This window comes from Mustela putorius, unplaced genomic scaffold, assembly GCF_011764305.1.
Source record: "Mustela putorius furo isolate JIRA1106 unplaced genomic scaffold, ASM1176430v1.1 tig00000219_pilon_pilon_pilon, whole genome shotgun sequence".
NCBI classification, from domain to species: domain Eukaryota; kingdom Metazoa; phylum Chordata; class Mammalia; order Carnivora; family Mustelidae; genus Mustela; species Mustela putorius.
In genome coordinates this window covers 85,315-105,990 of record NW_025421318.1, presented here as the reverse complement: position 1 = coordinate 105,990, position 20,676 = coordinate 85,315, and the positions used below count along the sequence as shown (strand labels likewise).

General features: G+C 47.9%; 1 protein-coding gene and 1 long non-coding RNA gene across 2 annotated transcripts; one reads left to right on the top strand and one right to left on the bottom strand.

The window, feature by feature from the left end:
• Positions 1-1,273: 1,273 nt before the first annotated feature.
• On the bottom strand, positions 1,274-15,379 carry LOC101694197 (thrombospondin-1). Its single transcript, XM_004751074.3, is given in 23 exon segments — positions 1,274-2,055; positions 2,392-2,531; positions 2,618-2,715; positions 3,137-3,301; positions 3,303-3,409; positions 3,568-3,795; positions 3,979-4,213; positions 5,713-5,831; positions 5,978-6,137; positions 6,640-6,747; positions 7,227-7,445; positions 7,793-7,945; positions 8,060-8,187; positions 8,451-8,624; positions 8,941-9,117; positions 9,409-9,582; positions 10,972-11,065; positions 12,058-12,180; positions 12,289-12,488; positions 12,792-12,867; positions 13,751-14,310; positions 14,572-14,667; positions 15,225-15,379. Coding segments are annotated over 22 exon segments (3,513 nt in total). The 5' UTR covers positions 14,639-14,667; positions 15,225-15,379; the 3' UTR covers positions 1,274-2,047.
• Positions 3,677-6,680, top strand: LOC123391347. The gene is made up of 3 exons (XR_006605982.1): positions 3,677-3,800; positions 5,651-5,924; positions 6,544-6,680. It is a non-coding gene; the product is annotated as an uncharacterized LOC123391347 (long non-coding RNA).
• Positions 15,380-20,676: the final 5,297 nt, after the last annotated feature.

Here is a 20,676-nt window from a genome sequence, read left to right as displayed (position 1 = left end):
ATATACAACTTACACTGCTGTAGAATGTAAAATGGATAAAAATGTGTACAAAAAAAGCACATTCCTAGAAAAAGGTATTGGCAAATAGTCAAAACTGGGAGGCGGGGTAACAAGCAAAAAACAAATCAAAAACAAAACAAAAACCCCAACAATTCTTCAATTCAGTGTGCAAACGTTTTATAAAAATAGAAATACTAACTCTACAGGCAGTATTTCCTGATAAATTATTTAAATAGCATATCTACACAATCTGAGATCTATTCCAAGGGCAATGAGAAAATAATTTATAAAAATAAAGCAATGGTATATAAGATAGAAAAAAAACCCATAACTTTCAGAAATGTATTTAACATTTCCATGCTATTTCCTTATTGGGAATACTTTTCTGCAAAGAATTTTTATACTATGTACAACATTGACTTTTTTTTTTAAAGGTACTACAGTAGCTTTAAGTTTGTAAGACACTTAAACTCTTTCTGCTTGATCCAAAAATTCTTTACTCAGTCACACAACAAATGAGGTAATATTTGTATAAAAGTTTCACCTTTGTTATTTTTTTTTCTCTTTTGGAAAAAAACGAAAAAGTGTAGATGCTTTTCTTCTCCCTGGAAATAGGCACAAGGGATGGGGTACAGACAGTTTGAAAGGCCTCCTGGCTTTTCTTTGAAATTTAAAGACACTAGCAAATGGACAACTAATTCCACTTGAAAAGACAAAAAAAGATCCCAAATCATTCACTCTGAGCACAAAGTGAAAAGCCGCTAGCTCTGATGTTCCTTGTGCCGTTCTTGAGAGATTTGCTGATAAGTCTCCACTACCTGCTGTCAGACACTTTCCATACGAAACCTAGATTCCAGGTAGAACAGAGTTAATAAATAATCTGTATTTACAATCTTACAGTCATGAAGACTCCTAACAAAGCTGATATGGATAGTCCTTACGCTTCTTCCTGTTCCATGAATAGTCTTTCAGACAGATCCTCCAGAGCAAGTAAAAAATAAATATCTTACATTGTAAAGTGTTTGTAAAAAAACAAAAACAAAAACAAAAAAACCAAAAACTACAGTCTAAAAGAGTTGGAAAACTCCATGAGATTTAGGAAAAAGAAAGACAAGGAATGTTTTAGTTGATAATTTTGTGCCTTTCTAACCATAAAAATACGAGCACGGCTGCCCATCCCTTTGGAGGCAGCCTGGTACTCACTGAGATGGGTAGGTTTTCTGATTTTCCTGCTGCATCTGCACAAGCTACGTGTGGAATAAAACCAACATTTTCATGGTAAGCAGGCGGGGGGGCAGCTGGCAGAGCCTTCCACCGGCTTAATTCTCGCTCCCTATTATGGTGACTATGGGTGAGAGGTGAGGGGTGGGGATCACAGGGGTGGGAGGGAAGTCCAGAGGCCAGTCTTTCCCACCCTTCCCTGCTTCTCTTAAGTGCCTGCATACGTGGGTTAATCAGCTAACGCTGGTCAGCATCATGAAATCCAGCAAGAGTCTTCCAATCCCCTGAAGATGACTTAGTACCGAACATGTAACTGCTCCTCCATCTTGTCTTCATACAATCATCTCTCGGGGAATGCGCCCTCCCATTAGGGCTTTGGCCCCTGATCCCCCTAGTTCCAAGAGAGTCTGTCAAACCTGGTGGTTGGCCAATTCTAGTGAGTCCTCCCTCCTCTCACATTGCCTGGAAGTGCTTTGGAGTCCACTGCTCCGAGCTGGTTTCCCGATAGTACTCTACTCTGACAGAAGATGAGGGGAGTGGCCACCTGCCAGCTGAAGCATGTGGGTGCGTTTGCTTTGTGAAAAGCAGACCAATAACTGTGTATGTTCTTGGACGATTCTCTTCGCATTCAGAGGCTGCATGCTGAGTCTGATTGGGAAAATGGCATCTTCTCGAGGCAGGTCCCATATTTTAGGAGTCCACAATGATAAGCAAGCAGAGAATAGGCAGGGAGGAGGGATCCTGGGGGTTTTTCTTAAGCCCGTGATTCCAGAAGGTGCAACACCAGCATTAGTTAGGATGAGTCTTTTGATCAACAGTTTGATGATTAAGAATCTGTTAAGTAAACAAATACATAACCCAATTAATTCATGAAGGTACTAGCTTTGTCAGTTAATAAATTAGCCTTAGTAGAGCTCTACTTTTATAGTAACCAAAGCATAATTTAGGATTGGCCACAGTTAAGGCCTTGGTCTTATCATGGTCTTCCACAGCAAAGTATCCATAGCCCTTCTCTAAAACTGTCTTCTAAAACGGATGCTTCCATAATTGGCACTCTCAATCTTAGTCTGAATTAACTATGTCAGTTGCATCTCTAATTCAATTACATTATTATTATTATTATTATTATTATTAATGAATGAATTACATTCACAGTAATGTTGCTCCTACCTCTGCATTCATATTTCAGGTCAGAGAAGAACACCATTTCTTGAGAGAAGACAAACAACCCTAGCCTACCACCAGCATATGTTTTGTCATAGATGGGTCCCGAGTCAGCCATGATTTTCTTCCCTTCATACATCACCACTCTGAAAGAAAAAGAAAAGCTCTTGAGTGACACCTCCTCCTTCCCCATTGGTGTGACTGGATAGAATATCGTCAGTGCCATCTTTACCTAATGAAACCCGTCTTGGGCCGGTGGCTGAGACGCCATCTGTAGGCAGTGAAATCTTTCCAGCCTATGTGACGAGGGTCATGCCACAGAGTACGCACCTGAAGGAAAAGAAAAGGTTGAAACACGGCTCCACCGAGATACAGATTTTGTTCTAGAAGAAATATGTGAAAGGTACCAAGTGGACCTAAATTAGAGGGCTGCAATGTTGATTTTTCCAAGGGCTTTCATTTGATATGTGCCCTTGAATGTCTGTGTAAAGCAGAAAGAGAAGGAAAGTTTTGTTTGAAGGGGATGAAAAGGTGTTTGGATTTGAAGACAAATCCTAGTTAGAGTGAGCTCCCTTCTCAGATGCTATTAGGTTTTTACTAAGCAGAACTTAATGCGGTAGTTGGTGGTGCTGGGAACTTGCTATCCAAGAACCCCCCTAGCCCCCACATTGAGAGTGTTGGCCCAAGCACAGCATCCCGAGTGCTAGTCAAGCGCCCATCCACTCTCCCTTCTTCAGGGCCTTGTTCTTACCTGGCCCGGGGTGTTTCCCGTGTGCCACAGGGCGTTCCGCAGGTGCTCGCCCGGCCCGGTGGTAGAGTTAACAACTTTCACGGAAAGGCCTGAGTATCCCTGAGCCCTAGTGGGGTTGGTGTCCCAGTAGGACTGGGTGACTTGCTTCCACATCACAACATAAAAAGCGACTGCTAGACTGATAGCCGAACACAAACCCAGCGTAGTCATCATCCCTTTCCGTGTTGATGAAGAAGGTGCCACTGAAGTCCACAGCATTAAACTCATCATAACCTAGGAAAAGGAGGCCAGACCCAGGTGAAAAGCTGCAGCCTTCAGAAGCTTCTGTTATATTCCCAAATATCCTCAGGGATACATGTAAGCACTATGTTTTAGATTTGCTTCTTTGCCGTATGCATGCTAGCTTTTTGTATGGAGAACTCACTACTCACCTACAGCAAGTCCAGGATCACAGTTGACGGTCTGGACCAGTTCTTTACCCTGATGGCGTACAACCCAGTTCGGGTCATTCTGGGATGTCCCTTTGGGATCTAGAGGAATCATCTGGAATCGGCGGAAATCAGTCTCACTGATGTCAATGTTTTCAGGACAGATGTCATCAATGTCTGGCACACTGTCATGGTCAAAATCATCTTTGCAAGCATCACCTCGACCATCACCTAAGGTAAAAAAGGCAAGAGTTCAGTGAAATTCTAAAATAGGACTAGTCTCAGAGATTCAGTATCTTATCTAAATTGGCATCTCATTTGTTCTTCCTCTCAAATGCACTTAATTTTGCTTTTATGTTCTCAATCCAGAGAGCCATGGTGTTAGTCTCTTAAAAAGGGGCTCTGCTGTCTCACCGTCTGAATCCTTCTGGTCAGGATTAGGCACGAGTCTGCAGTTGTCCCTATCATCAGGAATGCCATCATTGTCATCGTCATGGTCACAGGCATCTCCCTTGCCATCTTTGTCGTGGTCAGCCTGGTTGGCATTGGGCACATAGGGACAGTTGTCCAGGTTGTTCTGGTGGCCATCTTCATCAATATCCTGATTGTTGTCACAGGTATCTCCAATGCGGTCTGAGTCAGAGTCGAGCTGAAAGAGACAGAAAGGGAAGGGAAGTTGAAGTGTTGGTCATTAACGTTAAAGAGCACTTAATGGAAGATTCTCCCATGTTTGATATGGCCAGTGGGTTTTCAAGTCTATAAACTATTGCCAAAACATAGTAGTAGTAAAATTTTCTTGATCCTTGGGGTGCCTGGGGGGCTTAGTGGGCCATGACCAGCATCTGGTCATGATCTCTGGGTCCTGGGACTGAGCCTGTGTTGGGCTCCACGCTCAGTGTGGAGTCTGTGTGGGATTCTTTCCCTTTTCCTCTCCTTCTTCCTTCTGCCCCTCTGCCACCTCACTCAGAAAAAATAAAATCTTAATTTTCTTGATCCTTGTTTTCATATGAATTTTAAGAGCTATTCAGAGTTTTTAAATATAAAGCTTTCTAAGTAAAATTACTAAGGTACCTCACTTTATTGGACTAAAACATTAAGATTTCAGTCTGTTAACTGCTTATTTCTCAACATTAGATGAAATTCTTTGGGTCACTCTTATTTTCCATTGAAGATTTCAATTAAAGTTGTTGACATGCTTCTACTCAGGTCATTAAATCATGGGAACAGGGCACAGCTTTTTGTGTGTACTGGGTAATGTGCCTGGTAGGGATTAAGACTTTTTATTTAAAATTTTTTTTTTTTGTATTTGGTTTTATAGATCTATAAAGTTTATTTGTTGATTCAGGTAAAGATAAACTTGTAAGTTTCTCTGAAACTATATTTCTCAGTACGTTTTTTATATTCTTCAGGATATATAGGATGCTAAGGGACACAGAGACTGGAATTTTTCTTGTGAGTAAGATTTCCATAATGCCTGAATGTTTATAAATATTACAATCTGAGGAACAAAAAACTCTTCCAGGGAGATTAAATGATATGAAAGGAGTTTATGGTAAGACTCAAACTCAAAACAGAGGCCATTAGCTCAGCTGGTTTCCAAATTTCTATAGCGAAGCATTAAAAAAAAAAAAAAAGAAAAAAAAGACTGGCCTTAACTTACATTGCTAGAATATGATGGCCAGTTACACGTAAAAAGAAATACTTGCAGACATGGAACCTGCTCTGGCTAAGATCTACCTGTAGCACTCCTTCACACAAGTAGAGAATAATCTGTTTGCAATGCCAATTTAGAAACAGGAATTTCTCTAGCTTCTGGAAGTGTTTTTAGCTTGAGGTTTTCTTACAGTCAGATTATATCATTATAGTGTTAGAAATGATTAATATAAGTAGAGTTACTAGATTTCTTCCTTTTATAATTTGTTAGACATGCAGAGTAGGTAAGGCCTGATAGAGAAGAGTGAAATTATCAGATGGTCACACTAAGGATCTACAGGTGCTGTCGTGCAAATGTGCCAGTTGGCTTTGAGACCTCTGAGAGCCATGGTCATGGAAAGGTTTGAACTCTAACTTTTTTTTTTTTTTAAAGTAAGGGCCTAGCTAAAGCTATTCCAGTACTCTACTGGAGGGTCCCCCACGGAGCCCACCTACCTGATCTGGATTGTGTTCCAGAGGGCAGTTGTCACACTGATCTCCGACCCCATCCATATCGGTGTCCCTCTGGTCCACGTTGTAGACGTATTGGCAGTTGTCTCGTTCATTGAGGATACCTGCAGAGCACAGGGAATCGGTCAGGGCTGGAGTGTCCAGCTGCCGGGGTTCAACCAACTGCCCACCCAGAGCCAAGGCTGGAGAGAACTCAGGTGAGAGTGGTCCCCACTGCCTACAGACCTGCTGCCATCAGGGAGTGCCTTACCGTCCCCATCAATGTCTGCAGCACAGGCGTCTCCCTCCCCGTTGTTGTCTGTGTCGGCCTGGTCTGGGTTGTGGTTGTAGGGGCAGTTGTCACAGCGGTCTCCCACATCATCTCGGTCATAGTCATACTGGGCTGGGTTGTAGTGGAATGGGCAATTGTCCTGCAAAAGAATGGAGCATTTTACGACACTGTTCACGCAACAAGGCCAATCCCGCGGTGGTCTGTTACATCAAACTGCAACCACGTGGGACATTTTCTATTTACTCCTTCCCTAGGAGGTTAAAAGGCAGGGCCTGATGAATGGAAAATGGATCGCTGTGGGTTACAAGTCAGTAAAATGTAAATCTAAGGACACCACCCCCAGTTCCCAGTACATCAGATAGAAATCTTAATGTCATTTAGGTAAGAATGTGAAACAGATCTGGGCAACTGACTGTCATTTATAATCTCAGTCCAGAGAGCCATGGTCTTAGTGTCTGTCTTGCTCAAACTGGAGGTGGGGCAGGGGGAAGGTGATGATGAAAAACCAAACCCCTCATTTTAAATCTTCTCTTGGCAACATCTAGGTGTTCGGAGTGCCCCCAAGTGACTCTGCATGGGAGTCCCAGAGGCTGCTACTATGTGGAGAAGGGGGATGGAGGAGGCCTGGGCCACATCCTTACCCTGTCATCTGGGATTTTATCATTGTCATCATCGTCATCACAGGCGTCACCGATTCCATCCTTGTCATAGTCCTCCTGCCCGGAGTTGGGCAGGTTGGGGCAGTTATCCTGGAAAGAGAAGACTCACATGAGGGCTTGGTCCATGTGTCCTTCACTCAGCCTGAGCCCGGGGCAGGGCCCCCAGAACCCTCACACGGACCAGATCTGCTGTGCTCCCTGATGCCATCTTGTTGTCTCTAATGGGAAGATCATCTAAGCATTTTCTTGGGGGTATGTCATTTGTCTAAGTGCCCCGTGCTTAATCCATGCTGGGAGCACCAGCCCTGCCCTGCTGGTGTTTGGGAGAGTCGTGAACATTTTTCTGGAGAAAAGAATCCACTCTGGACTGCACCAGCCAAAAGGGCCCACCCTCTTCATATTCATGGCACCCAGGGGATTTAATGTGAACACTTTATGCCATTCTGCCTTTGTGTGATTTCATCTTTCACTTTCATGTTCAAACTTTAAGCATTAAAGATTGTTCAGCCTCCTCCCTGGGTCAGGATGACATGCTTGCTTTTGTGAGCACGCGGGAAAGTGGGCGCTACCTTTTTGCAGTGGTAGGTGGCATTGGCCACGCACACCAGGTCTTCGTTGGGCCATCCGTCCAGGTCCGTGTCTTCCCCGCAGATGATGCCGTTGCCCGCGTAGCCGGGCTTGCACTCACAGCGGTACATGGGGTCGCTGTAGTGGCCCAGGTAGCTGCACTTGGCGTTCTTGTTGCAGTCATGCGTCCCATCTGTGCAGGGGTTGCGCGGCTTGCACACCTGTGGGCACAGTGTCCCCAAGTGAATGCAGAGCCTTCGTGAGACCCCGCATCCTTCTGGTCTCCCCAGAGATAGAGGCTCCATGAGGAGAAGGAGTGTGGGGTACTCCTCCTCCACCCCCGCCCCCCCGGAGATGTACGTGCCCATTGGCTCACCACGGAGTCCAGAGCAGCATTTTCTATTGTGAGAGGCTGTTTTTCCCCTGCTGGGTTTTCAGTGGACTGTCTTGCCCCAAGGCTGTATGTTCAACCCTCTCCCAGTTTTTGGGGAAGGCTGTGAAAGGACAGCCTCCCTTTGCTGGCTCCCCCTGCCTGCCCACTCCAATTGGGGAGTCCAGTCCCATCTACCTGTTTGTTGGCGGTGGCGTGCTCCACACCCCGGCCGAAGGGCTGCGGGCCTGTGAAGCGCGGCGGGCAGGGCAGGCAGTTGTAGCCGGGGTCCGTGTTCTCACACCGGTGCTCACCGTTGTGGTGGAAGCAGGCGTCAGGTACTTCTTTGCACTGTGGGAGAAACAACAGTGTGCCTCCTGGGTCAGGAGTGCCACCCTGGGAAGGGGCTGGGACAAGTTGAACCGTTACCCTGGGACCCAGTAACACCACCAGCATGGTCCTTACCTCATCGACATCTTGGCACTGGACACCATTTCCACCATAGCCCGGGGGGCAGGCACCGCATTTCCAGCTGCCATCGGGGTAACTCGTACACTTGACCCCAGCAAAGCAGGGATTGGACAGGCATCCGTCTGAGATCAGGGAGACAGGCCAATGGTCAGTCTGAGCAGCTGTCATTGGCATGCTCCTCACAAGATCAGAGGGTCATAAATATCATGGGGTATACATAACCATTCACGCGGAAATGCCTGATGGACAGTACGGTCCGAACACGCAGGACCATTCAAAGCCAAACTACCCGCCAACCCAAAATGCTGACCATGGATTTCAGTGAAACAACAACAAAGAAACCCAAACTCCCAAGGGTGCTCTCATCCTGGGCTGCATGACTCACCAATTGGACAGTCCTGCTTGTTGCAGATCTGCTTTTCCGTTGCATCCCCAACACAGTCCTTGCCTCCAAACTGGGGTGTGGGGCTGTTGCAGAGCCGGCTACGTTTCTGTACCCCTCCTCCACAGGTGACAGAACAGATGTCCCACAGTGACCAGGGACCCCAGCCTCCATTGACTGCAAAGAAGGGAAGGGAACCACAGGCCCAAGTTAAGGTCAATTTCCAAATACCTCACCTATCATTTGTTCAAGTGAACTTCTGCTCCTCTGATACATGGACAGAATGTTCGGGAAGAGAGTTTGAAATGGTTTTCTGTTTCTTATTAAAAGAAGCTGCTGAGCATGCAGGACTTTGCTTCTACTTGTTCCCTAGGGAGTAACCTTTACCTCCCCCCCCCCCCGTGACCCACAGAACTGGAGGCCACAGATGCCAGGCATCCCGCCGCACTGAGCCAGCGCTCAGCCCTCAGCTGCACAGCACACACGCACTTACTGGGGCAGGCATCTTTTTTGCAGGCTTTGGTCTCCCGGGCTTCGCCTTCACATGGTTTCCCGTTCATCTGGGGGCTCGGAGAATTGCAGAGTCGAATTCTTGTGATCACACCATCACCACAGGTCACGGAACAAGATGACCACGGAGACCAGTGGCTCCAGCCACCATCCTGTTTAACTAAAATACACAGCTGATGGTTATAGGGTGCCCATCGGGTGTCAAGCTCCACGCTAACTGCTTTGAATTCATTACCTAAATGAAATCCTTTCAATAACTCCACAATAACCCATCAAGAGCTATGATTCCCCCCCAGTTTGCATTTGGGGAAAGAGCCTCAGAGAGGGAGGTTGTGCTCAAGGGTGCAAAGGTGAGCAGAATTGGGGTTGGGATGCAGACAGTTGAGGAACTGTACCCTTAACCTTTATGCCAACCCTGTGCTCTTCACTGTCAAGTGGCCAAGATGCTCACATCTCTTATCGCACTCCTGAATGTGACAGGTCCGCGTCTGGACGGAGGAACCCTCGCACCGGTTGTTGAGACTGTCACAAGAGCGACCGCGCTGCTGGATTCCATTGCCACAGGTCGCCGAGCAGGAGGTCCACTCAGACCACGGGGACCAGCCGTCATCCGCAGAGTCGCTGGCTGCAGAGGAAGCAGGGTCATTTGGTACGTGATCACCAAGGACGTGCTAGTCTGTAGCTCACACTCTTTGGGACCTTTTCCTTTGCCAGAAGGCAAAAAGCCAATATTTCTTAGGCCAACAGCCAGAGGGTCTATCCCCTGTCATTACATGTATAGCACTGGGGTAAGGGAAGGCTCAGCACTGCCCCACCTTCTCCCAGCACATGTTAGTCTACCCATGGGGCCTCCTTTCTCAGCATTCTTAAGTGCATTTCCCTTTCCTGATGTGGAGATCTTGATTTGCATTTCCAAGAGTACTAGATGTGTAGGCTCACAGGAGTCCATTTGGATTGTCAGGGGAGCCATAGACCATGTGTTTGGCAGATGAACTTGAAGGCAGCTTTTCCGCTGTTGGCTCTGCCTCCTACTCAGTCATGAAGTTAAATAAATCACTGCACAGCTCCTCTTACCCTAGCATGTGGGGCCTTCTCTGCATGTATTTTCACCAGAGAATGGGCTTGTAGACCATCCACCCAGGCCCCAGGATACAGTCACATGTCGCTGTATCAGACACAAGGCAGAGAACTTGTTGCTCTTGCCGGCAGCTAGAAGTTTTCCTAGCAATCCCGGATTCAAGGTCAGGACTCTACTGCTCTCCAGCTGTCTTTGCTCCCCCCAGCCCACACCTAAAGGGGATAGCTGAACAGAAGCAGCTGTGCCCGTGATCATCACAGCCAGTCGCACGAACATGGTTGCTGGATGAGACTGCTTATTCTGAGCTGTGACCAGCTGTGGGCAGGGGTGGGGCTATGTGGAGGTGTATGGGGAGTGCTATGTTCCTGCTTCAGGTCTTGTCTTTATTGTGCTGAATCACTTTATGACTTGTCCGTACTATACTCAATATTGTCTGAGCAGAGTGATTACTTTACACTGGCAACACCAACCAGGGGATAGGGTGCTACGGAACAATCTAGGGCCTTATTTATGCCCGTGGCCGGAAACTAGAACTGCTATTATTCTTAGGCCTCCTACTCCAGCAGATAAAAAAATGGGTAAAACTTCAGGCCCCAATTAAGTTCAGTGTTTGCACCACAGACCGGCCATTTTATCTGGTGAGCACATTTTTCTTCACTGTGGGCCACAGTGTCAGATTCTAGAAGCAGTCTGTTTAGAGCTAGTGCCGCTACACATTCGTCTCCCCTTTCCTCCACGCATCAGGTTGAAATTAGTAAGCTGGGCCGAGATCATTACTTCCTAGAGAGCAGCCAGGCCATCAGTTAACCAGACGCCGCAGCAGGAAACAGGGAGTTGAAAACACACAGTGGAAATGGGGGCGGGGTTCCAGGGCCCCGTGGATACGGAGAATAGGCCTTGTCACTCAAGAACGGTTATGTGGTTTTACAAACTTACGCCAGCACCGTGGGCAGCATTCTCCATCAGGGACTGTGGCATTGGAGCAAGGCATGATGGGGCAGGACACTTTCTTGCAGATGGTAACGGAGTTCTGCAGGGCAAGAGGGAGACATGGGTTATGGGGCATATTGGAAGCAGAAGTTCATGTACTGTAACATTATAATTATAAGACGAAACGTGGTCAGGGCTGTAAATGCTCCAGTGGAAGGAGTTTAATAGATCTGTCTTATTTGCAGTCACTGTATTTTGAAGACAGTTTTAGTACCTCAGAGAGTTCTTTTTTAATTGATACTAAGTGGGGGAAGGGACAGCATGTAGAACTTTTCCAAACAGAACCACCAAAGAGCTTGACTCTAACCTTTTAATGGGTGTCTGACAATGAACTCCAAACCCAGCCAGGACTTTTAAACTTGAAAATTTTCTCTTTATAGAGTCAATCAAGATCAGTGAGCATTTTCTACCTTCATGTATAGATCTGATTTTATATTGAGAAGAATGAAAATCAAGGGAGCTCCTAAATCTAGCAACCCAGGTTTTTTTTTTTTTTAATTGAAGCAGACTTTGCTCAGCACATCAGGCGAATTGTCCCACATTGCCCGGCACTGGTTTTGGGGAGAGTCACCGATATGCACACTGCCCGCAGTGCCATTTGAGCTAAGTAGACAGTTACGTCTTCACAGTGTCGGCCTGAGCGACTTGAACAATCAGTACTGTATTAAGGGAATCTCAGTGTCATTGCTCAATACAAAGTCAGGGTTGGGAAAATAAAAGGAATGTTCCGACCAGGTTTTATTTACCAGACATTCAACACTTAGCCTTTGAACAAAAGCAGGGAAATTACTCAAATGTCCTAGCAGATTTGTTCTTTTAGATACTGAGCCTGGGGTATAAAGACTTTGAAAAACTTTCTGGGAGTTTCAAGATTTTAGGGAGGTCACAACTGCATCTTGGGGGGAAAAAAACAAACCCACTTCAGTCTCAGACAATGGAGTGTAGAAAGAGCTTGTGTGGCCACCTGGGTATTTCCCTAGAGACTGGCTTCAAACACACCACCCTTTATTTCATTCTGGAATGATCCCTCACCTGACAGCGACATTCCGTACAGCTATCCACGGTCCATTCCTCGTTATTCCTGTACTGAACTCCATTGTGGTAGCAGAGGGGAGGCCGCCTCAGCTCAATGGCCAACTCTTTGTTCTCTTCAGTCTAGAAGGGGGAGAAAAGTCATTAGTGTCATTTTAAGCAGAAGGGGGTGTCATCCGTGCTACACTTTCAGGAGCTTGTGCTTAGGGGCTGTGAGTGGAGGCCACTGACCACTTTGCGGATGCTGTCCTGGAGTGTGGTGACGATGGTGCGCAGTCCCCTCAACTCCAGGACCATGCTGGACAGCTCATCACAGGAGATGCCGCAGATGGCTTGCAGATCCTTCGTCTTGTGGCCAATGTAGTTAGTGCGGATGGCAGGGCTGGAGCCGTTAACCACATTGTTGTCGAGGGTCAGAAGGACATTGGTGGCTGCCAAGAAAGAACGGAATGCCATGAGAAAAGTAATGGAAGATCTTCACATAGCTGCTCTCACCGGCTAGCCACTGGAGATCCTATTTGGAAAGACCTTAAACCTGGGGTGAAGGACATGGGGCGGGGGCGGGGGATTCATATATGTGGATCCCCCTTTGAAGTCACTTTTATACACCTCTTAACTAAGTTACCCGGGGCAATTTATGCACGGCCACCATTCCCTAAGTTTCTCAGCTTGTTTTGGGTGGAACCCCCTGAATGTCCTCAAATGCCCCCCAGAATATAGAAGGGTGTACTCACAGCTGGAACAGCCTTTGTTCCTGAGGATGGCTTCTGGTGTGGTTCCGAAGACAAACCTCACATTCTGCAGCACCCCCTGGGGGCAGAGGACACACATTACTTGTAGGGTGGTGGGGGGTGGGGATGCTGGGGGGAAATGGGTGGGGGAGATGGTTTATGCCAGGAAAAGCACACAATAGAGGTTCTAGAAGTTTGAAAGAGCTCCCTTTAAAGATCACCATGTCAAAATAACACACCAACGTAAACTGCCAAACAACTTCACAATCTTAATTGGGTCTCCTGCCAAGTCTTCAGTACTTTACAAAGAAATCTGTTATCAGCCTACTTGGGTATACAGGAAATGGAATCGGATACTAAGAACAGAGGATATAATGATACTCTCCAGTGTCTAAGAGTTAGATGTGGGAGTTTCAAAGCCACAGTTGCAAAAACCTAGATGTTTAAGCAAGGAAGAGGCTGCAGCAGCAAAACCCCCCACTATTTTCATCTACGGAGACCTGCTCCATCCCCATGGAGAATCAGATAGCCAAATGGTATTTATTCTGCTCACAGGATCCATTTCAAGCTACATTACAATCGGTAGAACGCTTGGAAACAAGTTACTTAAGGAGAGCATACAGAGTCTCTAAAGCTTGAACAGGTGGTTATGGGAAAACCATTTCTTGTCTCCTTTAGCGGGTTTTCAGAGTTCCATCCCCAGAACACCAGCACCAGCAGGAGCTTCAGCTGGAATTTGTTAGAAATGCAAATCATCAGGCCCCATCCCAGACACCCTGACTCTGAAACTCTGTGTGTTTTCTCAAGCCCTGCAGGGGAGTCTGATGCTCCCTGAAGTTGGAGAACCACTGCTTTAAGCCACAGGCAAGCAAGCTCTTCTGTACTGGAAACCCTGCGTCTCCTGGCAAGTCAGCTGCTACACAGCCGAGCCCATGGACCAGGAACTGGAGAAGATGCCTCACCTGGAAGTTGTCATTGACCCCTCCTTTCGCGATGCGGAGTCTAGCCACGCTGGCCAGGTCCCTGGTGAAGATGCTCTGGATGGGGACATCTAGCTCTGCATTCTCCATCTTCTCACAGTCAATGTACAGCTGGGCCCGGTCCTCCTGCACGAACAGGGTGATGCTCTTCCACTGGCCAGTCGCCAGGAGCGCCTCCTCCACCGACACCACATGCTGCATGCCCTGCACGGTCAGGCTCAGGTCCAGGGTGCCTGCTTTGCCATTGGAGACCACACTGAAGACGTGGCCGGAGCGATCTTTCCGTTCTATGGCCAGCAGTGTGCCTCGGGTCTTCTTCATCTGCCTCAGGGAGGCCAAGAGAAGGAAGCCTTTCTCTGCCCGCACGGCATCCACTAGGTCTTGGAATTTGTCATCGGGCACGGCGGGGATCAGGTTGGCATCCTCAATGCGGAAAGCTGGGCTGGAAGGGTCGGGACCCTTCACCAGTCGGCGCCCAGAGCCCTTACGGGCAGCTCCAGTGAGTTCAAAGATGTCGAATACGCTGTTGTCTCCCCCGGACTCTGTTCAACAGGAGCAGGACACACAGTGAGCTTTGTAGGCTGAGGCCAGGGATGGGGACTACAGGACAGGGCGAAAACTCTAAGCAACCCCGGAAAGAACTGAATAAACCCCAGGGTTAGAGGGAACCTGCCTGTTGATGGTCCATCAGGGCTCTGGGGAGAAACAGCTGGCAGAGGAGAGCATGGGAGGGAGGCACACTAGGCGTAAGCGGCTCCCCCTCATCTTACCTCCCGCTCTCAAAAGGTAGTACACAGACTCACCTGGAATGCGGCTGGAGCCACATAAATGCAACAGGAATAGGACACTGAGTCCCCAGGCTAGCCCCATGGTGGAGCTGTTGGTGCCCAGCAGGGAGCCTGTAACAGGAAACACAGAGCCCAGGGTCAGAGGCAGCCAAGCAGGGAGGGTGGGCACGAAGACCTGGGGCATCCCCCTTCGGCCCCACATTTGCAGGACTGGAGAACGACAGTATTTACTTTGGACAGGGCATCAGGAAGAAAAAGAGCGGGGGGGCGGGGGGGGGGAGGAGACTGTGGTTTTAAAGTTGCAGGGGTGGCCTTGGGGCAAAGACCAACCACCTGGGGACTTTTCCTTGGGAAGCTGAAGGTAAACAGCAGGAGATACAGTTTGGGGGCACAGGGAGGCACGGGGAAGTGGAGCCTTTCCTCTAGACCCCCGAGAGAAAGGTGTGGGGGAGGCCTGGGAGAATAAAAAAAATCCTGGGGAGTTCTGGCGAGTTGGCCTTGTGAACCCCAAGGCCGGAGAGAATAGCTCTGGAGCCCTTCGACGAGAGGGATAGCGGAGGAAAGCGAAGACTAGGAGGTCCGAAGTCCCCGCGGGGCTGAAGCCTCGGAGTTCAAGGGGGCTGACCAGGGCAGCATCGGTCCTCAGCGGCCGCCCGGAGAGCCCTTACCTGAGTGCAGCGGCCCGGAGTGGTGGCGAGGGCGCAGCGCCGGGTCCGAGTCCGGGAGAGGCGCGGGGCGGGCAAAGCGCCCGAGGAGGCGGCGGCCGGAGTCGGAGGCTGCGCGGGGAGGCTTGCGGGACCCGGGACTACCCAGCCCGCTCGGAAGCAGTGGCTGGTCAGGCCGCCGCGCGGCGCGCTTTTAAAGTCACTCTCACATTCCTGGGGATCCCTCTGGCCAATGGGAGGCGGCCCGGCCGGCGCCGGGGGGCGGTCTGGGTTCCTCTCTCCGCCCCCCCGCTGCCTGGCGCATAACTTTCCGGCTAGAGAGCGGAGGGGTGGGGGTCGGGGCGAGGAGTGGTGGAAAGTCTCTGAAAAATAGGTGCCCGCCTACGCAGACTTGGCGCGCTCACCATCCGCACCTTGGCTCCGGGAGTCCCGTGTGAGCAACCCGAGCGGCGACAAGGCTTTAGTCACCCTCCCCCATCCCCCCGCCCCCAGACCCTTCTTGGGGGGGGGGGAACGGTTTCAGGCAAACCCATCTTGAATACCTGGGCGAGGGCTGACACTTGGGGACCGAGCCCGTTTGTAAAACCAAAGAAGCCCGACGGGGTAAATGGGGCCGAGGGAGAACCAATCGTTAAAGAAGTTCCCGCTGGGGTGTTTGGGGACCTTCCTCCATCCATCCAACGGGGTGCGGGACCACGCGCCCGCCCTCCGCCCGAGCCCTAAAGGAGCTGAGTGCGGGGCCGCATCGGCCATCCGGGCGGTGAACGGAGCCCGCGTTCCCGCTGCCCGTCGGGGCACACTTTCTGCAGCTGCCTGGCGCCCAAGTCCCCGCGAAAGTCGCCGGTGGGCCGGCTACCGCGCTTCCACGGCTGGCCGCTTGGGGGCGGTATATGTATTGTGATGAAGGGGACCCGCGAAGACCGCTTCTTTCTAGCCGGGAATGTTAAGGAAACAAACGTACTCCCTATCTACTTCCCTTGAGCCCAAACCGAACTTGTGTCTTGAAAAACAGTTTTTATGCCCACTCGTGCTTCTTAACGTGACTCCTGGTTGGAGGATTTGCGGAGCCATCTGGCTCTAGGGTCTTAAGCTATTTACAGAACAGACCCATAAAGTAATAAATTATCCTCCACCTAACATTTTATTTCCTTTTTTTCCTCCCTCAACGTTCTTTTCATTTTTTAGCTCCTGAAACCGAGGTGTGGGTTACATTTCTGTGGGTGCACCAATTACCATGAGCGCGGCGGCTTAATGCTTCTGTCATTGGAAGTCTGGTCTCCAAACCAGTGTCTCAAGCCAGCGTGACTCCAGCTGCCTGGAATTCCATTCATCTCTTAGGGCTGGGATGTCAGCAGCCACACTTCCCCTGCTGTGGTCCTGCGCTATCAGGCTGGCCTTGAGACGCAGAAGGCTAGGTAGTAGCTTTACCAAATAAGGATCTCAGCCACAGCCTGGGGAAAGCCCTCCGGTTCCTTCACCTTCCTTCTTAGGACTCACACCTGGCAGGACTCCTAACCGCTGGAAACACCCACCAGTGTGCGTTCATCAAAGGGCAGTTTCACTTTTCCTGTGTGGGAGTGTTGTGTGACAAGGTGCACGTGTGTGTGGATTACAGCATGAATGTTTGCTAGTTACTCAATATACATCGAGTACTTCTGGAAGATGACAAGTATGTTTCTAAGACACATGTCGGTTTGTTGCTTAAGTAGTAACTAAACCTGACGGCCAGATAGATTTCACATGTTGGGAGACAGAAATAAAAGTTTCTTTCGGATGATTAGTCAAATCAGATTCCTATTGCAGAAGTCATTGGTGGTGACTCATCCAAACAGATCTGAAGATTCCAGAGTCAGCAGCCATGTATGTCCCTCTCCTTTTTCCTTAGCACCCTGTGTGCTCCTTGAAAGGCAATTTTTTCTTTTCACTTGCTGTTAATTCTTCATCATATCAAATACTTAGGCACAGTGTTTGGAGCCTTGGCCAGCTGATGGCCCCCTGCTTACTCGCCCACTTGCTAATTTTATACAGATCAGCGGGGGGCATAAGGGCCACAAGAGGCCCACAAAAAGGATACATCTTTCCTTTTGTAAAAAGCTCATCTCCCCTGGGGAGATAGATAGGCAAGGATAGACGTTCACTGGAATGTCCCTTCAGGCTAGCTGCTTCCGTGACTAAGGGACTGTGAGAATCCCTCTGGATTTTCTTGGAACTTGGCTTCTTTTAACAAAACAAGGAGAAGAACTTTATCCTTGGGCATGCTCTACAGATGGGAAGGTGACCTGTATAGTAGCAGGGAAGAGCTCTCTTGTCAAAGAAAGCTGACAGAGGTAAGGAGTTATTTAGCTCAAACACAAATACCCTTTCCCAAATCACAGCGCTCTTCGTTTTTCTGGTGGAAAGGACAGGTCCCAGTGGAGGGGGTGTTTGGGCCCTGTTAGAAACTCACCCACATTCCTGCTGGTCAATGTGTGATGAAAATATTCCCGAGAAACCTAAATACCTCGGGGAAGCTTTGAGAGAAGCTGCAATGGAAAAAAAGGGGAAAGAACCTACACCTTTAATTGGAAGGATGTCATCCCTCTTGGGTATGTATTTACAAATGCTGGAATTTCAGGCCAATAAACTGACATGGACCCAAGTGATGGGTCTTCCAGAAAAGGGTTCAGTTCTCTCTTTGCCAAGTTGCTATCCTTGAGGATTATGTCTTTAAAATTAAATTGGAAGGCATATGGCATTTTTGCTGTAGGATTTCCTTTTTTCAAGTTTCCTTAATCGGATGTGGAATTGACCTAAAAACACCGCCATCAAATAGGAGGAAAGGACTGTCAGTAACAGCTAGTTTAAAAATTACATGTGATTAAGGAGAGCAGGATAATTGAGAAAAAAAATTTTGTTTATCTAGCAAAGAACAGCAAGGTGGGCTGTGTTTTTGTGTAGGGATTTAAAAAAAAAAAACCCAACATATTGGAAATGTTCCCAGTGAAAAATTTCTTCAGTGAGCAGCACCCAAAAATTATTGAATTCTAGAATAGACTAAAATCATAGCATCTCTACAGTGAAGACATCACAAATTCATTCCCTCTGAATATTTTTCGGTAGCTCATAGCTCAGAGTTATTTCAGGTTAGCTACCTGGATGAGCTAAGCCAGAGGGAAGTCACTAGGCGATTTTTCTTATCCTTCAATGGAACACCAATCTGCCTCCTTCGTGAGATACATTCCAATGGCTTTATGTTGCACTGTTTCTTCTTTCTGTGAAACTTTGAAATGTGGCTGATCTCTGCCACATAACGCATCACCTTTCATTCTTTATTATTTAGTTTTTCAAAGTAAATTTTATTTTCTTGTGTATAAGGCCTATATTGTAAGGACCCAAAGGCTGGGGTTTGGAAAGGGCCCTAATAGTTGAATTTCCAAGGCCCTTTGTGCCCAAGTGAATTTATGGTGCCAAGGGATTGTACGACTCACCATTTCCCCAACCAGCTATATACCATTTCATGTTGCTATGCCTTTGCCCTTGGGCTGCACGAGGTGCCTGACTCCCAGACATTGCGCCCCTCCCCACAGGATTGAAGCAGTACCCTCTGGGAATTGATTTCAGTAAGGAGGGGTAGAGCGATTGGCTTCAGGGTAACTCCTTTCTCCACTACCATTATCCCCTTCCCAGACAGTGATTGATTTGGGCATTGCCTTGTGACCCAGTTCTGGCCAATGAGAATTTTGCTGAAGGCTTCTGGGAAAAGATCTTTCTTACTTTTAAGAAAAAGCCCAGTGAAATCAGGCTCTCTCTTGGCTCCATTTGGACGTGAACAAGAACGCTGAGAAGCACTGTTGGCCTCTAGGGGAACCAAACTTAGCAAGAGACCAACTTTGAGGAAGGAAAAGCAGAGATCTGGAGAGAACCGGAAAGTTAGACTACATTTTCAGGAGTTGCTAAATCTACCCAACCTGAAGGCGGTCTTGCCTCCAGATTTCTCTGGATATGTGTTGATTACTTAGGCCAATTTGTTGCTGTTTCCTATTATGCAGGGCCACAAAATCACAACTCCTACAGCTCTTTTTCATCTGCCCTGGATTGCCTTTTCACTCATTCTTTCCTGGAACCTCTTCTGACTTCTTTAGGATAAGAGAAAGAAGACGAGGTCATAGGATAAAATATACTAAAGACTCTTCATATATATTATTCAAGCACTTTCTGGAGAAGTTGTGCCATTCTTTCTCTCCTTTTGCCTTTGTCAGCAGCAAACACTACCTACTGCTGAGATGTAGCCCAGGGTACTCACAGAGGAAAGGCTAGACAGGAGTAGTGGACTGTGAGTGAAGGAGTTGGGAAATGGACTGGCTCGGAAATTGAGGACATGGGGCAAGAAGAAGAAAAAAGGAGGTGATGAGGTCTCAGCTTGGGTCCAGAGATGGAAGCAGAAAGATTTAGCAAGAAGGGAAAGTGAGGGAATTCCTCTTACCAGAGATTAATGACAGACCCCTCCCTGCCATGCTGTCTTTGAGAAAAGACCCATTGGTCCTCTGGATGGGGGTGCAGGACTCCTTGAGTCGATGGTGAAAAGCTGGAGCAGCCTCTTCAACTTCCCTTTCACGGTCTTCTCTATGAGTTTTTTTTTTTTTTTTCAGCTTTATTGAGGTAAATTGACAAAATGATCAGATACAGAAAATATATGCTCAATGTGCTGATTTGATATACACATCCATTGGGAAAGGGTTCATTCCATCAAGTTAATCAACACATCCATCAGTTCACATAATTATTTTCTTGTGTATGTGAGAACTTTCACGTTCTACTCTCTTAAAAGATGCCTATTAGAAAATATGTAGTCCCCATGTTATGCTAGACCCTCTGACTTATTCTCTTTTCAACTTTTATGCTCTATCATCTCGGTGTCCTTCTGGAGCATTCATAGGTATGGTTGATTTGGGTTTCAGTGTGTCAACTTTTTCTTTTCTACATTTGCCACCTCACAAGAAGGGCATACATCTGAAGGCAGTCTTAGGGATAAGGGGAGGAGGCTGAGAGTCACTGACTGGTCTTAGTGTAATGCATCCAAAGAAAGCCTCCTGCCTTCCATTTGCTTCTTTCTCTCCCAGTGCTTGAAATTCCTCCAAAAATAAAATCCTGGAACTTTTTTTTTTTTAAAGATTTTATTCATTCATTTGACAGAGAGTGAGAGAGAGAGAGAGAGAGAGAGAGAGATATCACAAGTAGGCAGAGAGGCAGGCAGAGAGAGGGGGAAGCAGGCTCACCGCTGAGCAGAGAGCCCGAAGCGGGGCTGGATCCCAGGACCCTGAGATCATGACCTGAGCCGAAAGCAGAGGCTTAACCCACTGAGCCACCCAGGTGCCCCAAATCCTGGAACTTTTTAAGCCAGAAATAATCATCTAGTCCAACCACTCAGTTAATAGAGGAAGTTGATTCAAGGAAGGGAAATGACTTGAATGAGGTC